Consider the following 18,444-nt stretch of genomic DNA (forward strand, 5'->3'; position numbering starts at 1 on the left):
GAAGTTTTTTATACATGGACAAGCACACACACAACACATATACTCCCACTCCCCTTAAAAAGTATAGATAGAAAACATTCTGCACATTGTATTTTGCTTTATGAAATATATCTTGATGATGCTCCCATATCAGTATAGAAAGCATAGCATGACTAATGCATCTCAGTTGTTTTGATGGTTGCATATTACCCTATTCTTTGGATATACTGTAATTTTTTGCGGGGGGAGTGTTTAAACCAGGGCCCTAAAACCAAGACATTAAGTTACTTTTGCTTTTTTGCTATGCTACTTCAAATAATTCTGTAGTGACTAACCTGTGCCATTTCACACGTGAAAATTTAAGGGTAGAATAAACTTCTGAAAGAAGCATTGCTGGATCAAAGTATATCTATCCATTTATAATTCATAGAGCTATTGCCAAAATTCTGACATCACAGAGGTATGTACCAAATTACACTCTGACTACAAATTAAGAAAGTCATTAGAAATTAACAGTAGTTACCCCAGTTATACTTACATGGTTACTTGTAGGATACCTCCAGTCATTGCAGTGATGGACATTTACTACATTTCAAGGTAGCCCTTTGCGTTTTTGGATAATTTGGTTTTTGGTGCTTACTTATATGGAGTAAAAATGTTTTTTAAGCTGATACCCATTAGTGTTTTTTCTTTTGATGCTATTTTAAAAATCTAACCCTTGTTTCACAAAGTAATATTTTTTATTCTTCTTTTTTCTTTCTTTCTTTCTTTTTAAATATATTTTACTGATTATGCTATTACAGTTGTCCCATTTCCCCCCTTTACTCCCCTCCACCCTGTATACCCTCTCCCACCCAATTCCCCCCCCCTTTAGTTCATGTCCATGTGTCATACTTATAAGTTCTTCAGCTTCTACATTTCTCATACCATTCTTACCCTCCCCCTGTCTATTTCCTACCTACAATCAATCTACTTATTCTCTGTACCTTTTTCCCCGTCTCCTCCCAGTCCCCTGTTACTAACCTTCCATGTGATCTCCATTTCTGTGGTCCTGTTTCTGTTCTAGTTGTTTGCTTAGTTTGTTTTGGTTTTGCTTTAGGTGTGGTTGTTCATAATTGTGAGTTTGCTGTCCTTTCATTATACGTATTTTTTCTTTATCTTCTTTTCTTAGTTAAGTCCCTTTAACATTTCATAAAATAAGTGCTTGGTGATGATGAACTCCTTTAACTTGACCTTATCTGAGAAGCACTTTATCTGCCGTTCTATTCATAAATGAAAGCTTTGCTGGATAGAGTAATCTGGGATATAGGTCCTTGTCTTTCATGACTTGGAATACTTCTTTCCAGCCCCTTCTTGCCTGTAAGGCCTCTTTTGAGAAATCAGGTGACAGTCTGATGGGAACTCCTTTGTAGGTGACTGTCCCCTTATCTCTTGCTGCTTCTAGGATTCTCTCCTTCATTTTTACCTTGGCTAATGTAATTATGATGTGCCTTGGTGTGTTTCTTCTTGGGTCCAACTTCTTTGGGACTCTCTAAGCTTCCTGGACTTCCTGGAAGTCTATTTCCTTTGCCAGGTTGGGGAAGTTCTCCTTTATTATTTGTTCAAATAACTTTTGCACTTGTTGCTCTTCTTCTTCTCTTTCTGGTACCCCTATAATTTGGATGTTGGAATGTTTAAAGATGTCCTGGAGGTTCCTAAGCTTCTCCTTGTTGTTTTGAATTCTTATTTCTCCATTCTTTCCTGTTTGGTTGTTTCTTTCTTCCTTCTGGTCCACTCTGTTGTTTTGAGTTCCAGTTTCCTTCTGATCACTGTTGGTTCCCTGTGTATTTTCCTTCATCTCTTTTATGGTAACCTGCATTTGTTCATCTAATTTGTGCCCAAAATCAACCAATTCTGTGAGCTTCCTGATCACCAGTGTTTTGAACTGTGCACCTGATAGGTTAGCCGTTGGTTGCTCAAAAGGATGAGTTCTGGGGCACTGATTTGTTCTTCTGTTTGAGCCATCTCTCTCTCTCTCTCTCTCTCTCTTTTTTTTTTTTATGCCTGGTTGCTCCTGTTACAGTGAGGAGCAGAGCCTTAGGTGTTCTTCAGGGCTAGGCACCCCAGTTGCTAGATTGTGACATTGTATGTGAGGGCGGGGTTGAGAGGGAACAATGGTGGTAGCTCCGTTCTCCTGGGATCTCAGTCCTTTCTCTGGGATCCTGGGTTGTGCGCTCTGCCCTGGTCCACAATTGCCACCGCACTAGGTCTGCCAGCCGCCGCTTGTGTACTCAGGGTCCACCTGCTGCGATCTTGCGTGCCCCACATGCCTTACATGCCCCCGATGCCTTATGCACCCTGTTCTCCGGGCCTCGACCCCACGCCCAGCTGCTTGTCTCCGCCCCTGCTACTGGTCTGGATAAACGGGTCTATTTCAACTTCTTGGCTGTCTGATTTCCATTCAGATAAATTTTCTGTCAGTTCTTGGTGTTATTCTGCCTCTAAATTGTTGTTGTTCCAGTCTTGGTTGTGTGTGGAGATACGGTGCGTCCACCTATGCCTCCATCTTGCCGGAAGTCCTCCATATTTTTTATTCTTGTTCTATTACAGTTGTCACATTTATCCTCCTTTGCCCTCCTCCACCCAGCACCCGCCTCTCCCCTACTCCCAGTCATTCCTCACACTGTTGTCCGTGTCCATGGGTCATTTATACATGTTTTTTGACTAATTTTTTCCCTGTCTTTCCACCATTTCCCTCCTCCCAAGATAATTTTCTTAAAATCTGAAGGCTACGTAGTGTGAGTTTTTCACCATTCTGTTTTTCATCATTCTTTTAGCTCTTTTTCATAGGATATGGCTTAGAGTCCTTTCACTCTCTGTGTTGTTCCAGCTTATTCCAGTGCAATCCCAAATTACCCATGCTTTTAGAAGATGTTCAATATGGCATTTCCAAGTATAGTTTCTGTGCTAAGTGAAATGGGGCTGTCATCTCTGCTGCTGTGGTTCTGTTTCTTCAGGGAAGAAAAGTTCTCTAACTAAATACTTCATTTCCCCAAATGTCATTGGAATGTGCTTTTAGTAGAAAGTAATTTCACAGACGTGCTCTTTTTGAAGGCATCTTTTTTACAGATTATCTAAATTCCTTGGTACCTAGTTTTTTGCAGTTGGTTTCTCAACTCATTTAACCATTGGTTATAGATAACAAAGTTTGGCATCATGTTTAGAAAACTTGTGGGTAAGAGTACTATGAAAATTCATGCACAATCAAAAAAGCAAAATGTAATCAAAAGGGCTATCTAACTATTATGAAGTAAGGGTATTGCTATATTAAAAATTTTTATTATAACATTACCAGGTTCCAAGACCAAAGATTAAATTAATAAAAGGAGAAAGTGGACAAAATCTGCTGGAAACTATGGCCTATGATCGTCTGAGTCAGTCAGGTAATAGTGATGTTTAAATGGAAAAAAGGAAAATTTCTGTGTTAGAATACATCTTACGATAATATCTTCTGTTTTTTCTAGAAGAGATTTGTAATAATCACATGTTTTTCTTTGCTATATTTGATGAGGGCAAGGGATACAGAAAGAATTAGAAGAAGTGGTATATTCTTTAAAAGGAAAAATATTTGTTCCTGTGTGTTCCCAGATGGAGAAACTCCTTAACCCTTCTTTTATCCAGCTGCTAGAGCCTCCATCCTGAATATTTTAAAGCAGTTTTTATGCTAAGAATAATTACTGAATTACACCATTTAACATTAATTGCTTATAAGACACTTATGGAGGATACAAAGATGAGATAAAGATGTCTCTCTTAAGGAATTGACAACATAGTAAGGGAAATGGAAGATTATATTCAAATTCTGTTAGGCTCTTGGAATTTGTAGATTTATTTCCAGTTTTGCCTATTTGGGATAGATCCTAAATGTCTATTCTATATTATTACCTGGTTTTGCTAAAGCAAAAACTTCCAAGTTATTCATGTTGCCAGTGAATCAGGCAGTAAACTTAATGCTTCCTGTAGGAAGAAGGTTATTTATTTATTTTTAACCTTCTCCTGCGGACATGCTCACTGATTTTAGAGAGAGGGAAAGGGAGGAAGAGAGAGAGGGAGAGAAACATCGATGTGTGAGAGAAACATCAATTATTTGCCTCTCATATGTGCCCTGACTTGGGACTGAACCTGCAACCTAGGCACGTGCCCTGACCAGGTATCAAACCCATGATGTTTATGGAAGATGCTCCAACCAACCGAGCCATGATGGTGAGGGCTAGCAAGCAATTGTGACATAAATTGAATGAACTTTATAAAGATGAAGAGATAGTATTAAATCAAAGTTCCTGTAAGCTTTGGTCTAAGCTTATATTGACCTTCTACAATATCTTACAGTCTAGTTTTTTGTGGAAGGTAGACTTTCAGGTCTTAAAGAAGTGACTTTTCCATCTTTTTTAATATATTTCTCTTCAACCCTTGCAGGGCTGTGATAGGTAGGTGCCTTCTCAGAGTGTCATAGTTTATAAAATGAACTGTCTCTGCAAACACTTGGAGAAATAGTAGTCTGGTGGAACCAAACCTGACTGACCAGCAGAATTTCCCCAAGGAGAATTTTTTTTGTTTTTGTTTTAAAACAGTTTAATTGAGATATAATTAACATGCTGTGTAGTTTACCTGTTTACATTTTATTTGTTTTTGGTATGTTCACAGCCTTGACCACAGTCAATTTAAGAGCATTTTCATTACTTTATAATGAGACCTCACACCCATTAGCAGTCAGGCCCCATTTTCCCCCAAACCTCCTAGTCCTAAGTAATCACTAATTTTCTGTCTGTTTATGGACATTTCTATTCTATATGGATATTTCATACAAATTGAATCATATAATATGTGGTCGTTTGTGACTGACTCCTTTCAGTTAGAATAGTATTTCAAGGTTCATCCATGTTGTGGTGTGTACTAAGGCTTTATCCAAGGAGTGTTTTTGAGATAGATTACTCACCCCAAACCTGTGGAATCATAATGTCTGGGTGTGGGGACTGGAAATAAAGATATATTTTTTAAAAAAGATTTTTAAAGAAGAATTCTTCCCAGCCAGCAGTAGAAATCAGTGAATCAGACAGGAGAATGTGAGTTTGGCCCTGTTTTCCTATGTTCATTTTTAAATCCCACCCTTTTTCATTTAAAATGTAAATATTTTTTGCTATTTTTACACATTCTTGTCTTCTTTTTCTTTCCTTTTACTCTAGTATTTAGACATAGATACTGTTTAAGCCTATAATCTGTATTTATTTTTTTCATAAGCACCCCTTTGATTATCCAGATGTGGTTGTTGGGTTAGATGGTTATGTCTCAGATAATCTTATTTCCCCCTTAGGGTGTATGAATAAAACTACTGACGGATATGAGTACAAACAATTCATATATTTTAAATGATGGAAATAATTTGTGTTTCAGGGCACATGCTACTAAACCTAACTTGTGACAAGCAAGATTTTTTAAAAGAGGTTGTAGAATCCTTTGCCAATAAAAGTGGGCAGTCTGCATTGTATGAAGCTCTGTTTTCTAGTCCATCATCTAAGGATAGCTCTTTCCTTTGTAATGATGATATTGGAAACATTGATGTACAAGCACCAGAACCTGATGATCTGGTTAGGTACGATGTTGGTAAGTTGTATCTTTTAAAGAAAACGTTTTGCATCTTAATCCTTTTATATTAGAAAAATAAAGCAGAGAGGGAAATAAATTGCCCGTAAACTACCCAGAAGTAATGATTTAAGATTTTCCTGTATTACTTTCAGGTTTTTTTTGTGGGGGAGAAGTGCTGGTGGTGTAAGAGGTTGGTAGTGGGTAGTAGTGGCGTATATTTTTATTCTAAATTGTTGTTTATACTGTACATGTGATTTGTCTTTCAGAAATTCTCTCCCATCATATCTGTCTCTGTAAATACTACTTTCAGTGGCAGTATAATCTGTCTCATAAATTAGCCCTAATTTACTTGCCACTTTTTATTGTAGGACATACAAGTTGCTTCCAGTTTTTCACTATTAAAAACAATACTCTGATGAAAATTTCAATATAAAATATCTCCATATCAAATTTTTCAATAGATTCTTTAAAATAATTACTGGGACAAAGTCAGTGAACATGTTTAAGTCATTTGCAAATTGCTGTATTACCAGAAAGGCTGTATACCTCTTTAATGCTTCCCGAAGCTTTTGTAACTTTTTCAGTACTGAATATCTTCTAGAAGAGAAGTTCTCTTTACTATCCTAATGTAGTGGTATCCCATTGTTTTAATGTCTCTTTACCGAAAGGAAAATGCATTCTTTCAAGATTTCTTCCCCCGACCCCCCAGACTTCTTAATGGGTGACTATTCTTTATTTAGTCCCTGTCAGATTTTGTCTTACTGAGTTCTAGTGAGTCTCTCTCTTTTTCCCCCCTCATGTGGAGTTGGAAAGAACTGTCTTTATCAACTGTTTTTAAAATTCCTCGACATAAAGTGGGAGTACCTGTACTTTTTAATTAGAACATGAGACTTTGCTTGTCATAGAACTTTTCCCAGCTCTGATATAGAAAGTTAAGATGCATTTAATGTGAGTCAGTTGTTGGAAGAACCAATGACATAAAGAAAGTTTTCAAAGCCAATTTTTTTCACCTTTATTTTAGGTGCCATTCGAGCACATAATGGTAGCCTTCAGCACCTTACTTGGCTTGGCTTACAGTGGAATTTGTTGCCTACCCTACCCGCAGTTCGAAGGTGGCTGAAACAGCTTTTTCATCATTTGCCCCAGGAAACCTCAAGACTTGAAACAAACGCACCTGAATCAATATGTATTTTAGATCTTGAAGTAAGCCAAGATTTTAACAAATTAAATATTTCGAGTTTTGTTTAATTTTTTCTAACTTAAATTGATTTTTCTTTGAACAAAACAGGTATTTCTACTTGGAGTAATATATACCAGCCACTTACAACTAAAGGAGAGATGTAGTTCTCACCATAACTTCTATCAGCCACTATGTTTGCCACTTCCTGTGTGTAAACAGCTCTGTACAGAGAGACAAAAATGTTGGTGGGATGCAGTTTGTAATCTAATTCACAGAAGAGCAATGTAAGTAGAGAAATAAAAATATTCTTTTAACTTACTGCGTAGATTTCTTAATTTGACAATCTAATTGAAAAACTTATTTCCTAGGTATTTAATTATTGTGTGATGATTAACACACATGTAAATGTTGAAATGCGTGTTTATAAATGAAATTTATTAAATCTTTTTTTAGCCCTGGAACCTCAGCAAAATTGCGACTCCTAGTTCAGCATGACATAAATACTCTAAGAGGCCAGGAAAAACATGGCCTTCAACCCGCACTACTTGTACACTGGGCAAGATACCTTCAGAAAATGGTGAGTTTATTAAAGTGTAAGCATTTTTAAGAACATTATTTTATAAAAAAAGCCATAAACTTTTTGTCAAAAGTTATTTAGTTCTATAACAGTTGCAGTCTATTCATAGTATGCCAGGTGAAATGTATTTTTTTAAATCTTGCCACATAGTTAATATAGTTAATATATGCACAAATAAAACAGTGTCTGGAATAAAAAATGCTACATAAATATTAACTGTTACTATTATTACTTAATAATTACATTATAATTATTGTTTAGCCTGGAAATTTTTTTGTGCTCAGTAGCAGAAGAATATGTAGCAGGGGCATTAGAGATCTTTCTGAATATTCTAGGTTTGTTCGGTGGCAGCATTAAGTGTAGATGTTTAGCCCTTTGACCAAATTGTGATGTAGAATGGCAGATTTTGGCTGTCTAAAAGTGTTTAAAAGTTGGGTCTGGAATGATCACTGGTATTAAGGTAGTTAGTTATTCCAGTATTTGGAGAGTTGAGCATATCACTTGAGATTTTGATTTGCTTTGATTTGGAATTTAACCAGATTAGAGCACTTACAAGTGAATTTTTAGATCTGATCATTTCTGTTCCTTAAGTTATCTGCTTTTAACTTTCTATTTTAGGGCAGTGGTCTTAATTCTTTTTATGATCAGCGGGAATACATAGGCAGAAGTGTACATTACTGGAAGAAGGTTTTGCCGTTATTGAAGATGATCAAAAAGAAGAGCAGTATTCCTGAACCTACTGACCCTCTGTTTAAACACTTTCATAGTGCAGACATCCAGGTAATGGAGGGTGTGGTTCCTTGTTTAATTAACTAGGAATGTGGACTTCCAGTATATAAATAAAGAAATGGAGGCATAAACTGCTTAAAATAATTGTCAGACTGTTTATTGGTAGTCTTGTTTAAATGCACCAGCTGTTACAAATAAAATATGGCACAAAAGAGTATTGAGATGTTAATATCATTATTAGATGGTTTAAAATCTTTGGGAAGTTGTTTGGGTTTGATATTCTGCCTTGAGGCAGTTTGACTAAAAATTAATGTGTTTAGGCATCTGAAATTAGTGAATATGAAGAAGAAGCACACATAACATTTGCTATATTGGATGCCGTTAACGGAAATACAGAAGATGCTATGACTGCTTTGGAATCTATAAAAAATGTTGTTTCTTACTGGAATCTTGCACTGGTAAGTAAATGTACTTGATTTAAATTTTTATTTTGTTTTAAAAACCTAATTGTTTCATAAAAGCATTCTTTGTATAGATTTTTCACAGAAAAGCAGAAGACATTGAAAATGATGCCCTTTCTCCTGAAGAACAGGAAGAATGCAAAAATTACCTGAGAAAGACCAGGGACTACCTGATAAAGATTTTAGATGAAAGTGATTCAGATCTTTCAGTAGTCAAAAAAGTAAGTTGCAGAGTTTTTGTTCATTCTTATTACTGACAAATGAGTGGTAAGTGTTTTTGCCTAGGTTTTATATTTTGGTAATTTCAAAAAATGCTCAGTAATACCTCAGTTAATGCACAAGAAGGGCTCTGTGGGTTTTTTTTTAATATATTTTATTGATTATGCTATTACAGTTGTCCCATTTTCCCCTCTTCATTCTCCTCCACCCTACACACCCCCTCCCACCCACATCCCCCCCCCCCTGTAGTTCATGTCCATGGGTCATACATGTAAGTTCTTTGGCTTCTACATTTCCCATACTATTCTTACCCTCCCCCTATTTTCTACCTATTCTCTATGCTACTTACTCTGTACCTTTTCTCCCTCTCTCCCCCTCCCACTCTCCTGTTGCTAACCCTCCATGTGATCTCCATTTCTGTGGTTCTGTGTCTGCTTAGTTTGCTTTTGTTTTTTGTTTAGGCGTGCTTAATAATTGTGAGTTTTCTGTCTTTTTACTGTTCATATTTTTGATCCTCTTCTTTTTCTTAGATAACTCCCTTTCATATAATAAGTGCTTGGTGATGATGAACTCCTTTAACTTGACCTTATCTGAGAAGCACTTTATCTGCCCTTCCATGCTAAAGGAAAGCTTTGCTGGTACAGTCATCTTGGATGTAGGTCCTTGCCTTTTATGACTTGGAATACTTCTTTCCAGCCCCTTCTTGCCTGTAAGGCCTCTTTTGAGAAATCAGCTGACAGTCTGATGGGAATTCCTTTGTAGGTAACTGCTTCCTTTTCTTTTGCTGCTTCCAGGATTCTTTCCTTATTTTTAATCTTGGGTAATGTAATTATGATGTGCCTTGTTGTGTTCCATCTTGGGTCCAACTTCTTTGGGACTCTCTGAGCTTCCTAGACTTCCTGGAAGTCTATTTCCTTTGCCAGGTTGGGGAAGTTCTCCTTTATTATTTGTTCAAATAACTTTTCCATTTGTTGCTCTTCCTCTTCCCCTTCTGGTACCCTTACAATTTGGATGTTGGAACATTTAAAGATGTCCTGGACATTCTTAAGCCTCTCCTCATGTTTTTGAATACCTGTTTCTTCATTCTTTTCTGATTGAATGTTTTTTTCTTCCTTCTGGTCCACACCATTGATTTGAGTCCCAGTTTCCTTCGCATCGCTATTGGTTCCCTGTATATTTTCCTTTATTTCAGTTATTGTAGCCTTCATTTTTTCATCTAATTTGCGACCAAATTCAATTTTGTGAGCATCCTGATCACCAGTGCCTTGAACTATGCCTCTGATAGGTTGGCTAGCTCTTCGTCACTTAGTTGTATTTTTTCTGTAACTTTGATCTGTTCTTTGGTTTGGGCCTTTTTTTGGGTGGGGTGGGGGGTCTTGATGCGCCTGTTACATAGTAAGGGGCGGAGCCTTTGGTGTTCACCTGGGCAGGTCAGCCCAGTTGTAGGGTTGTGATGCTATATCACAAGGGGTCTGAGAGGGAACCATGGTGCTTGCTCCACTCTCTGCCGGATTTCAGTCACTTCCGGATTTCAGTCACTTCCCCTGCTTCCCTCAAGCAAATTGGACCCTTCTGATGTTGATCCCTGGGTGGGTGGGTTTGTGTACATTCTATGACCCTGTGGGTCTCTCCATGGAACTCTCCAGTGAGGCTGGGAGTTTCTCCTGCTGCTGCCTCAACCCCCAAAGGTGTTTTAAGTCAGTGGTTTGAGGCTTTATTTCTCTGAGTTGGGATCCTGGGTTGTGCGATCTGTCCCGCTCTCCAGTTTCGCCTGGTTTATCTGTGCAGGAATATGGGATTCCCTGGCCCACCAGCTGCTGCCTTGCTGGTCAGCTGCAGCCTTGTGTGCGCACCCTCTTCCACAGTCCGCCCCTTCACTGGGTCTGCCAGCCATCACCTTGTGCGCCCTAGTCCACCAGCTGTCACTTTGCCTCTAGCTGCTCGACACTGCCCCTCTTATGGTTTGCAAGAATGTCTTCTTTAAATCTTTGGTTGTCAGACTTCCATACAGTTTGATTTTCTGTCAGTTCTGGTTGTTTTTTTGTTTTTAAATTGTTTTTGTCCTTCTTTTGGTTGAGCAGTGGGGTACAAGTGTATCTACCTACGCCTCCATCTTAGCTGGAAGTGTGCTCTGTGTTTTAATATTTAATTAGTATTGCTTTGTCTTAGGTTTGATGTTTCTTTTTAAAAATTGAGAATGTAGGTTTATACTGTTAGAAAAATACTCGTTGAGGAATTAGAAAAGTTTTATAAGGCAGGACATTTTGTTGTGGCAATGCTTTGCCACCTAATACTTGTTTTTTTTTTTTTTTAAGATTTTATCTATTTTCAGAGAGAGGGAGGGAGAAAGAGGGAGAAAAACATCAATGTGTGGTTGCCTCTCGAGTGTCCCCTACTGGGGATCTGGCCTGCAACCCAGGCATGTGCCCTGACTGGGAATTGAACCGGCGATGTTTTGGTTTGCAGGTGGGCACTCAATTCACTGAACCACACCAGCCAAGGCTAATACTAGTTCTTAGTGAAATTTACAGTTAAACATGTAACTGAAATCAACAGTAAATGGCCGAGAATTTCATATTTCTTCTCATCTTCATTTGCTGTGGACTTTTTTCTAGCCCTTGGAAGTTTGAGACTGTCATGATGGTATTAAGTATTAACTTCAGTTATATTCAACATTACAAATATTTTGTTGATTAATTAGTGTTCCTGCTCTTAGATTAGGCTTTATGTTGTCTGGTGCATTCTGGCGTCTGTGTTTCTCTACACATTCAAAATCGGGAAACATTTTGCTCACATTGGAAAATTTCCTATGTTAACATTCTTCTGACATTATGGCTAACATAAAGAACAGAAACATTATAGAGTGAGAAGACTTTAGGTTACATAGTAGTTTCGTGTCTGTTTTTAAAGTATAAAGTGATTATAATATAAAAGTGAGAAAAGATAAGTATATTAATAAAATAAAAGCTTGCATTTATTTAAGAATTTTTACTTGGATATTTTTGCAAACTAAGGCCCTTGATTTATGCCTTTTGTTTTTAGTTGCCTGTGCCCCTGGAGTCTGTAAAAGAGATGTTTAATTCAGTCATGCAGGAACTTGATGACTATAGTGAAGGAGGTCCTATTTATAAAAATGGTTCCTTACGTAATGCAGATTCAGACGTGAAACATTCTACACCATCTCCCACCAAATATTCTCTCTCGCCAAGTAAAAGTTACAAGGTTAGTGGGAAAGAAGTGATTTATTCCATTGTGGAATATGTTTCTGTTCTAAGTGTTTTAAATACAGTTTTGTTACTTTTTTTTTTTAGTATTCTCCAAAAGCACCACCTCAGTGGGCAGAAGATCAAAATTCTTTACTGAAAATGATCTGCCAACAAGTAGAGGCTATTAAGGTAAATCAATTAATTTCTCTCTGTTGTGCCTTCCTTATTCCAAGATTCCTTCCTTGACCACTCCCTCACTTTCTAAAGCTATTCAAAATGTTCCTTTATCATGCTGCTATAGAATCCTACATTTTACATGCTGTATAGTAACACTTACCATATTTTAAAAATTACTTATGTCTGCATCTTCCACTAGATATGAATCCTTCAAAGGCACCAACACTTTTACCTAAAACATAGCATTGTGGAGTACAGTAGGTCACCAAGTGATTGAATTGAACTAGTGAAAATACGAACTGTACCTTGGTCTATGAATTTATTTCTCAGAATGACTGGTATGTGTCATGTTTATAGCTAGGAATCGACAAATTGTTTAAACTTCAGAAAACCTTTTATATTTTTAATACTTTCATACGAATTTGACTTAATTATGTAAGGACATAGTTATATGTACATAATCTTATTTTAACTATATGAAAATGACCTTAACTATAAATAAGGCTTGTAGGAATGTCTTTGGAATTGGAAGTAGAGGTAGGTTGTTTCATGCTCATTGAGCAAAATCTAAATCAGTCCTACTGTTAAAATTACGTCAAGGTTAATTGATAATTGTGTGATTTTCCTAGTGCTATTAGCAATGTGTGAGCATTAAAAATGCTGTTGGGAGGGGTACAAACTTTTGAATTTGCACAAAGATTTTTCTGTCAGTTTTGTGCAATTGTGGCCTATTGTGATATTATATATAATCTTGACATTTAGGATTCAGCCACAAATACTATTTTTGTGGAAGGGTACTGGAACACTATTCACTGTGCCTTCAAAGCTAGGTTCTCGTACTAACTCTGTCACTAATTAACTACATTGGGCCAGGCAATTGTTGAAACCATTTCTCAACGTATTTTCTAGTTGTTTGAAATTTTAAAATTATGATTATTGCATTAACTGCATCTTCAGAACCATGGTCCAGCTACGGGTAATGACCAGTAAATATTACTGTATTTACTGTACCAGTAATATTACTGTAATATTACAGTAAATATTACTGGTCATTATTGATGCCAACAGTTTTTTTATTTACACATGTACAGCATATGGACTAGAGACTATAGATGAATAGGGAAAATTTTGTTTAGCTTGAAAATTTGAGAGATTTTTTGACCCTAGTAGATGTGGCTTTGGGGAAAGTTGTATTTGAAAATACCCATAAAAGAGGGTCGCAGACATGCTGGATGTGTCTGTTATAACTGCTCAGATACCTGGGCCCATCCAGAGATAGTTGATACTGATTTCAAAAGTGACCTGTTGTCTAATACCATGACATTTTTTTTTTTTAAAGAAGTAATTTCTTGATAAATGCCTGTTTTGTAAGGGTCATTTTATAGGCTCTAGGGTTTGGGAGGGTATTGTCATTTAGTTGTATAAGAAATGACAGAGATCTGATAGCCAGCCACCTAGATACCATTAGAAGGCCTTATGTCTGCCCTTTTGTCTAAGCAGCGGAATGGTTCTACAAAAGTATTTTTGAAGTAAGATCTGGTTTCAAGTCTGTGCCATTTCCTGCACCTTTTTTCTCATGCTAAGATGTAAGTTACTAATATTATGTAACTGTGTAAGAATTAAAAACTTAGGTGAAGTGCTTGGAATATATTATTACATACATTATAGAGGGTGGGCAAAAGTAGGTTTATAGTTGTTTGAATGGAAAATAATACAATAATTAATAGTAATACAGGAATAGACTGTTTTGCATACTCACAACTATAAATATACTTTTGCCCCATCCTGTGTATTCAGATCCAGTATTAGTTGTTTTTCATTTTTAGTGGGGCATTTGAGCATCACCTTGAAGGATAAGTTAGTGTTTTGTTACATCAAATGTGGCTAAGTAGAAAGCTAGTATTGGGAGATAATTTGGAATGTTGAATAGTCCACATGGACTGAAGAGTAAAGCAGTGTGGAAAGGAGATATGCTGGAAGGATGTTTGTGATGATACTGCTGAGGACCATGAATGTCAGAGAAAGAAATGTAATTTGTAGGTACTTTTCTTGGCTAGAGCTGAGCTTTTTTTTTTTTTTTTAAGATTTTATCTATTTTATTTTTAGAGAGGGAAGGGAGGGAGAAAGAGAGAGAAACATCAATGTGTGGTTGCTAGGGGCTGTGGCCTACAACCCAGGCATGTGCCCTGACTGGGAATCGAACTTGTGACACTTTGGTTCGCAGCCTGTGCTCAATCCACTGAGCTACGCCAGCCAGGGCTAGAGCTGAGCTTTAAAAAGATTAATTAAGGCAAGTGTAAAATGGAAAAGGAGATGAGGCCGTTTTGGAGGTTACTCAGTTGTTTACATTAGAGGTAACTCTAACCTAGAGCAAGTGAACTAGCTAATAATACTAAGGAATGAAAGCATGGGAACTGATGAGCTGTTAACAAATTAAGGATCATGTCCTTAAATCAGCACCTGGTACTCTGATCTTATTGGAATGTAGAATGTATTAAAAGGCACCATCAGGTATTTAAACCTAAAATACATGTTTGCTGTATCATTGTTTTTAGTGTTATATAATAGCTTAAATTTTTTTTTTGTCTTCCAATAGAAAGAAATGCAGGAATTGAAACTAAATAGCAGTAACTCAGGGTCCCCTCATCGTTGGTCTACAGAATGTTACGGACCAGATTCAGCACCTGATGGATATCAAGGATCACAGACTTTTCATGGGGCTCCATTAACAGGTGAGTTGGCAACTGGTTATATTAGTAAATCACTTTGTGTACCCCTCCTTTAAATACATAACTTGTGAAATCACCTTGTGTATGTATATTTGTTTTGTTTTAAGATTTTATTTATTTATTTTTAGAGAGGGGAAGGGAGGGAGAAAGAGAGGGAGAGAAACATCAATTTGTGTGGTTGCCTCTCCAGTGTCCCCTACTAGGGACCTGGCCCACAACCCAGGCATATGCCCTGACTGGGAATTGAACCATTGACTCTGGTTCATAGGCTGGCACTCAATCCACTGAGCCATACCAGCCAGGGCTGTACATTTGTGTACATATCTGTATATGTCTGCTTATATGTTACTTAAGGTATATTTGATATTACTGTGATTTTTATAACTTTAAGCAGAAACAAAACAAGTTTATTTTGATACTGTGTATATAAAGGCTTAAAGGATAACCCTTTAACGCAGGTGTCAGAGGAGCTGAGACTTAGGTGGACCTATTGCTTGTAATTGAAAAATGTTAACTGATATAAGTATGCTTTAAGAGATGCCTAAATTTAAACTTCTCAGGAATTATTTTGATGAAATATTCAAAGATATGACATTCATAGGAAATCTTGTTTGTTTTGAAATACATGGTCATACATAAAAGAAAGGAGTTTGAAGTTAGGGCATATTAGAATATGAAGTTGTGTTGTATTACCTCTCTGAGCCACTTTGTTTGAAACATGGAAATATTTGACTCAAATGATAATTGTGAGGGTTTGTGTAAGGGTGGGTGTGTATTAGATATTTATTTACAGTATACAGTTAACACTTAATGAACCAAAGGGTACTAATAGTGCCTTCTGTGGGTTGTCTATATGTAGAAGTGCTTTGTGTATATGGTGTTACTTAACACAGTAACTCGGGGTGGTAGGTACTATTATTAGTCTTGATTTTATACATGAGGAAATGGGTTTAGAAAGGTTAGGTAACTTACTCATTATTGTACAGGGTAATTATTGCTAGATCTAGGGTTCACACTCAAGTGGTCTCACTTTAAAGCCATTTGCCAGCATGATACCTTGCACTCAGGTAACCAGAAATTATGACAAAATCAAGTTTCTTTTATATGAGACTCAATTACTGAAATGGTAGTATTGCATATTTTTTCTTAATTAGTTTTAACGCAGGAAAGAGTTAGAATGCTTTGGTCTAGTTTAAATTAGTGCATTAATGTAATAGTTGAGGATTATACTTAAGACTGCCCCACTATCCTTTTGTGACAGTGTCTTCTAAACATAGGTAAAATAATAGTCTCAATAAAGTCAAACTTATTAAATGTCATGAGTCATAGACAAATCTATGAGCTATCAACAGTTCAAACATTGCTTACTTAAAAACCTTGTGTACTATATAGAGCCTTTTCTGGGACTTTTTGAGTGCTGTATGGAATTGATTATTTGACACCTTTTGAGTTACAATTTCCATTTCTTCTGTGTATAAGTATAAAAGTTCTTCTGGTTGTTAACATTCAGCTTGTCTCATTTTATTTTTGCAATTACCCTATGAAATGTGTAGAAGCAGCACATCCTCATTTTACAATTGAGAAAAGAGGAGACCCCAAATGGCTCATGGACAAGGTCACAAAGCAGTTTTGTGGCCCGCAAGGAGGAGGGCGCAAGTCTCCTGATTTCCATTCCTGTTATCACAAATTTTGTTTTTTCTAATGAATGTAACAATACACCAACAAGGTTCTTCTCTTTTGAAAATTAAGTGATTAAAAAATGATAAATAAACTTACAGGAAATATTAAGACATACTGAACATTGTAAAGAAAATGAAACAAAATGCTAACAGTATCACATGGAGTTCTATTAACATTTTGGAGCATTTCTTTCTGGTCTTTCCTCTCTGTATATATAAGGAAATTTTAATGAGATTTTTATCAAATATTATGTTGTATGTAGATGAGTAAGCCTGTTTTTTAAAATATTATTTTAAAGTGATATTTAAATATTAAATAATTAATATTAAAGTAAATATTACTTCTAAGTATTTGTTATTAAATATTTTTGAAAACACTATTAGTGAACACACAATATTTTATCATGTGGAAGTATTGCAAATTTTAGTTCCCTATTTTTGTTATTTCTAGTTTTTGCTATTGTAAATAATCTGTGGACACGTTCCCAGGATTTTAGGGTATTCAAAAAATTCTTTTGTGTTGGGAAATTGCTGTACAGAAAAGCTGTGCCAGTTTATGCTCATCACCAGTATCTGATAGTGCCCATCTCTTTGTACTCTTGCCTAGTGTTAACTTATCAGTTTATAAGAATCTTGGTCAATTTTTAAGAACAAATATAGTGTTAGTTTTTAAGTTTTTTATACTAGGACTTGCTGAACAATTTTTTTTAAGATTTTATTTATTTATTTTTAGAGAGGGAAGGGAAGGAGAAAGAGAGAGAGAGAGAGAAACATCAGTGTGCGGTTGCTGGGGGCCATGGCCTGCAACCCAGGAATGTGTCCTGACTGGGAATTGAACCTGTGATGCTTTGGTTTGCAGCCCACGCTCAATTCACTGAGCTACTCTAGCCAGGGCTTTGCTGAACAATTTTATTATCTTTTATATTTCCCGAGTTACCTATTCATTTGGTACTTTTTGTAGTAGGTTTGTAAGAATTCTTTAGGAGTTCTTCCACTCCCTGCCCGCTTCCATTCACTGGTGAATATTTAACAGTCACCAGTGAATGATAAAGTCACTAGTCGAATTTCAGGCTTTGATTCTTGGCTTATATCCATTAGCTTGTTCTATGCCTGTTTATTCACCAGAATATTGCAAAATAACCATCTTCACCAGGCAGTTCCATTAGTTTTCCAAATTTAGACTCAGGCTTCTTTGGCAATTTTTTAGACTTGGCTGGCTTTTTCTAGGTCTTTTTCAGTGCTTTTCAGGATCAATTGTTTAGCATCTCTTGGGTCACAATTTCTATTTCTTCTTCTGTATGAAGACTAAATAGTCTGTAAGTTGTATTGTTTTCTGGTAAAATTTTCATTAAACAGATCAAGCAAATGACTATTGGCAGTTTTACTGTCAACATGAGTGTCTTCTAGTTGTTGATTTCTTGGTAAAAATTCACACAAAACAGGTGGGGGAAATAGTTTGGACATTAGCATGAGTGTCAGTCATGATGTATCCCCGTTCCCTGTGCCAACAATGAACAAATTTTTTGTTATTTATGAGATACTTTTTTACGAATTTGTTAGGTGATTTATGCAGCCTTGCCATTGTGCACATTTTCAAGACTCACTTCAAAAACATGGCCCTGAGGCCATCAGATGCATTTTGATTCCTTAAACTCTTCGCATGACTAGTGTGATCCTAGTATTTCTGATGTTGGAACATGGCTGTGAGTCACATCATATTCTTTTTCTTGAAAAGTGGACCAGCCATTTTCTTCTTGCTTTTTTGATGCTTGTGAGGTGCTTATTCTCATTGACTATGGTACTTTTACTCTTCGTGTGTCATATTTACCAGTTTTTCCTAATTTGTCATTTGATAATTTTCTTTATGGTGTGTTTTGATACATAGA

General features: G+C 36.5%; 1 protein-coding gene across 2 annotated transcripts in view; it reads left to right on the plus strand.

The window, feature by feature from the left end:
* Window positions 1–18,444, plus strand: part of RANBP2 (RAN binding protein 2) — a 90,540-nt gene that overhangs the window by 39,583 nt on the left and 32,513 nt on the right. For both annotated transcript variants that reach the window (XM_045835233.1, XM_045835234.1), the window contains exons 8-18: window positions 3,314–3,401; window positions 5,410–5,619; window positions 6,623–6,804; window positions 6,890–7,065; window positions 7,235–7,358; window positions 7,977–8,138; window positions 8,408–8,545; window positions 8,623–8,769; window positions 11,810–11,989; window positions 12,079–12,162; window positions 14,747–14,882. In XM_045835233.1, coding sequence (XP_045691189.1) covers window positions 3,314–3,401; window positions 5,410–5,619; window positions 6,623–6,804; window positions 6,890–7,065; window positions 7,235–7,358; window positions 7,977–8,138; window positions 8,408–8,545; window positions 8,623–8,769; window positions 11,810–11,989; window positions 12,079–12,162; window positions 14,747–14,882 — 1,627 coding nt within the window. The remainder of the gene's footprint in view (window positions 1–3,313; window positions 3,402–5,409; window positions 5,620–6,622; window positions 6,805–6,889; window positions 7,066–7,234; window positions 7,359–7,976; window positions 8,139–8,407; window positions 8,546–8,622; window positions 8,770–11,809; window positions 11,990–12,078; window positions 12,163–14,746; window positions 14,883–18,444) is intronic.

The sequence above is a fragment of the Phyllostomus hastatus genome, unplaced genomic scaffold (assembly GCF_019186645.2).
Source record: "Phyllostomus hastatus isolate PE091 unplaced genomic scaffold, TTU_PhHast_1.1 phas_contig_2, whole genome shotgun sequence".
NCBI lineage: Eukaryota > Metazoa > Chordata > Mammalia > Chiroptera > Phyllostomidae > Phyllostomus > Phyllostomus hastatus.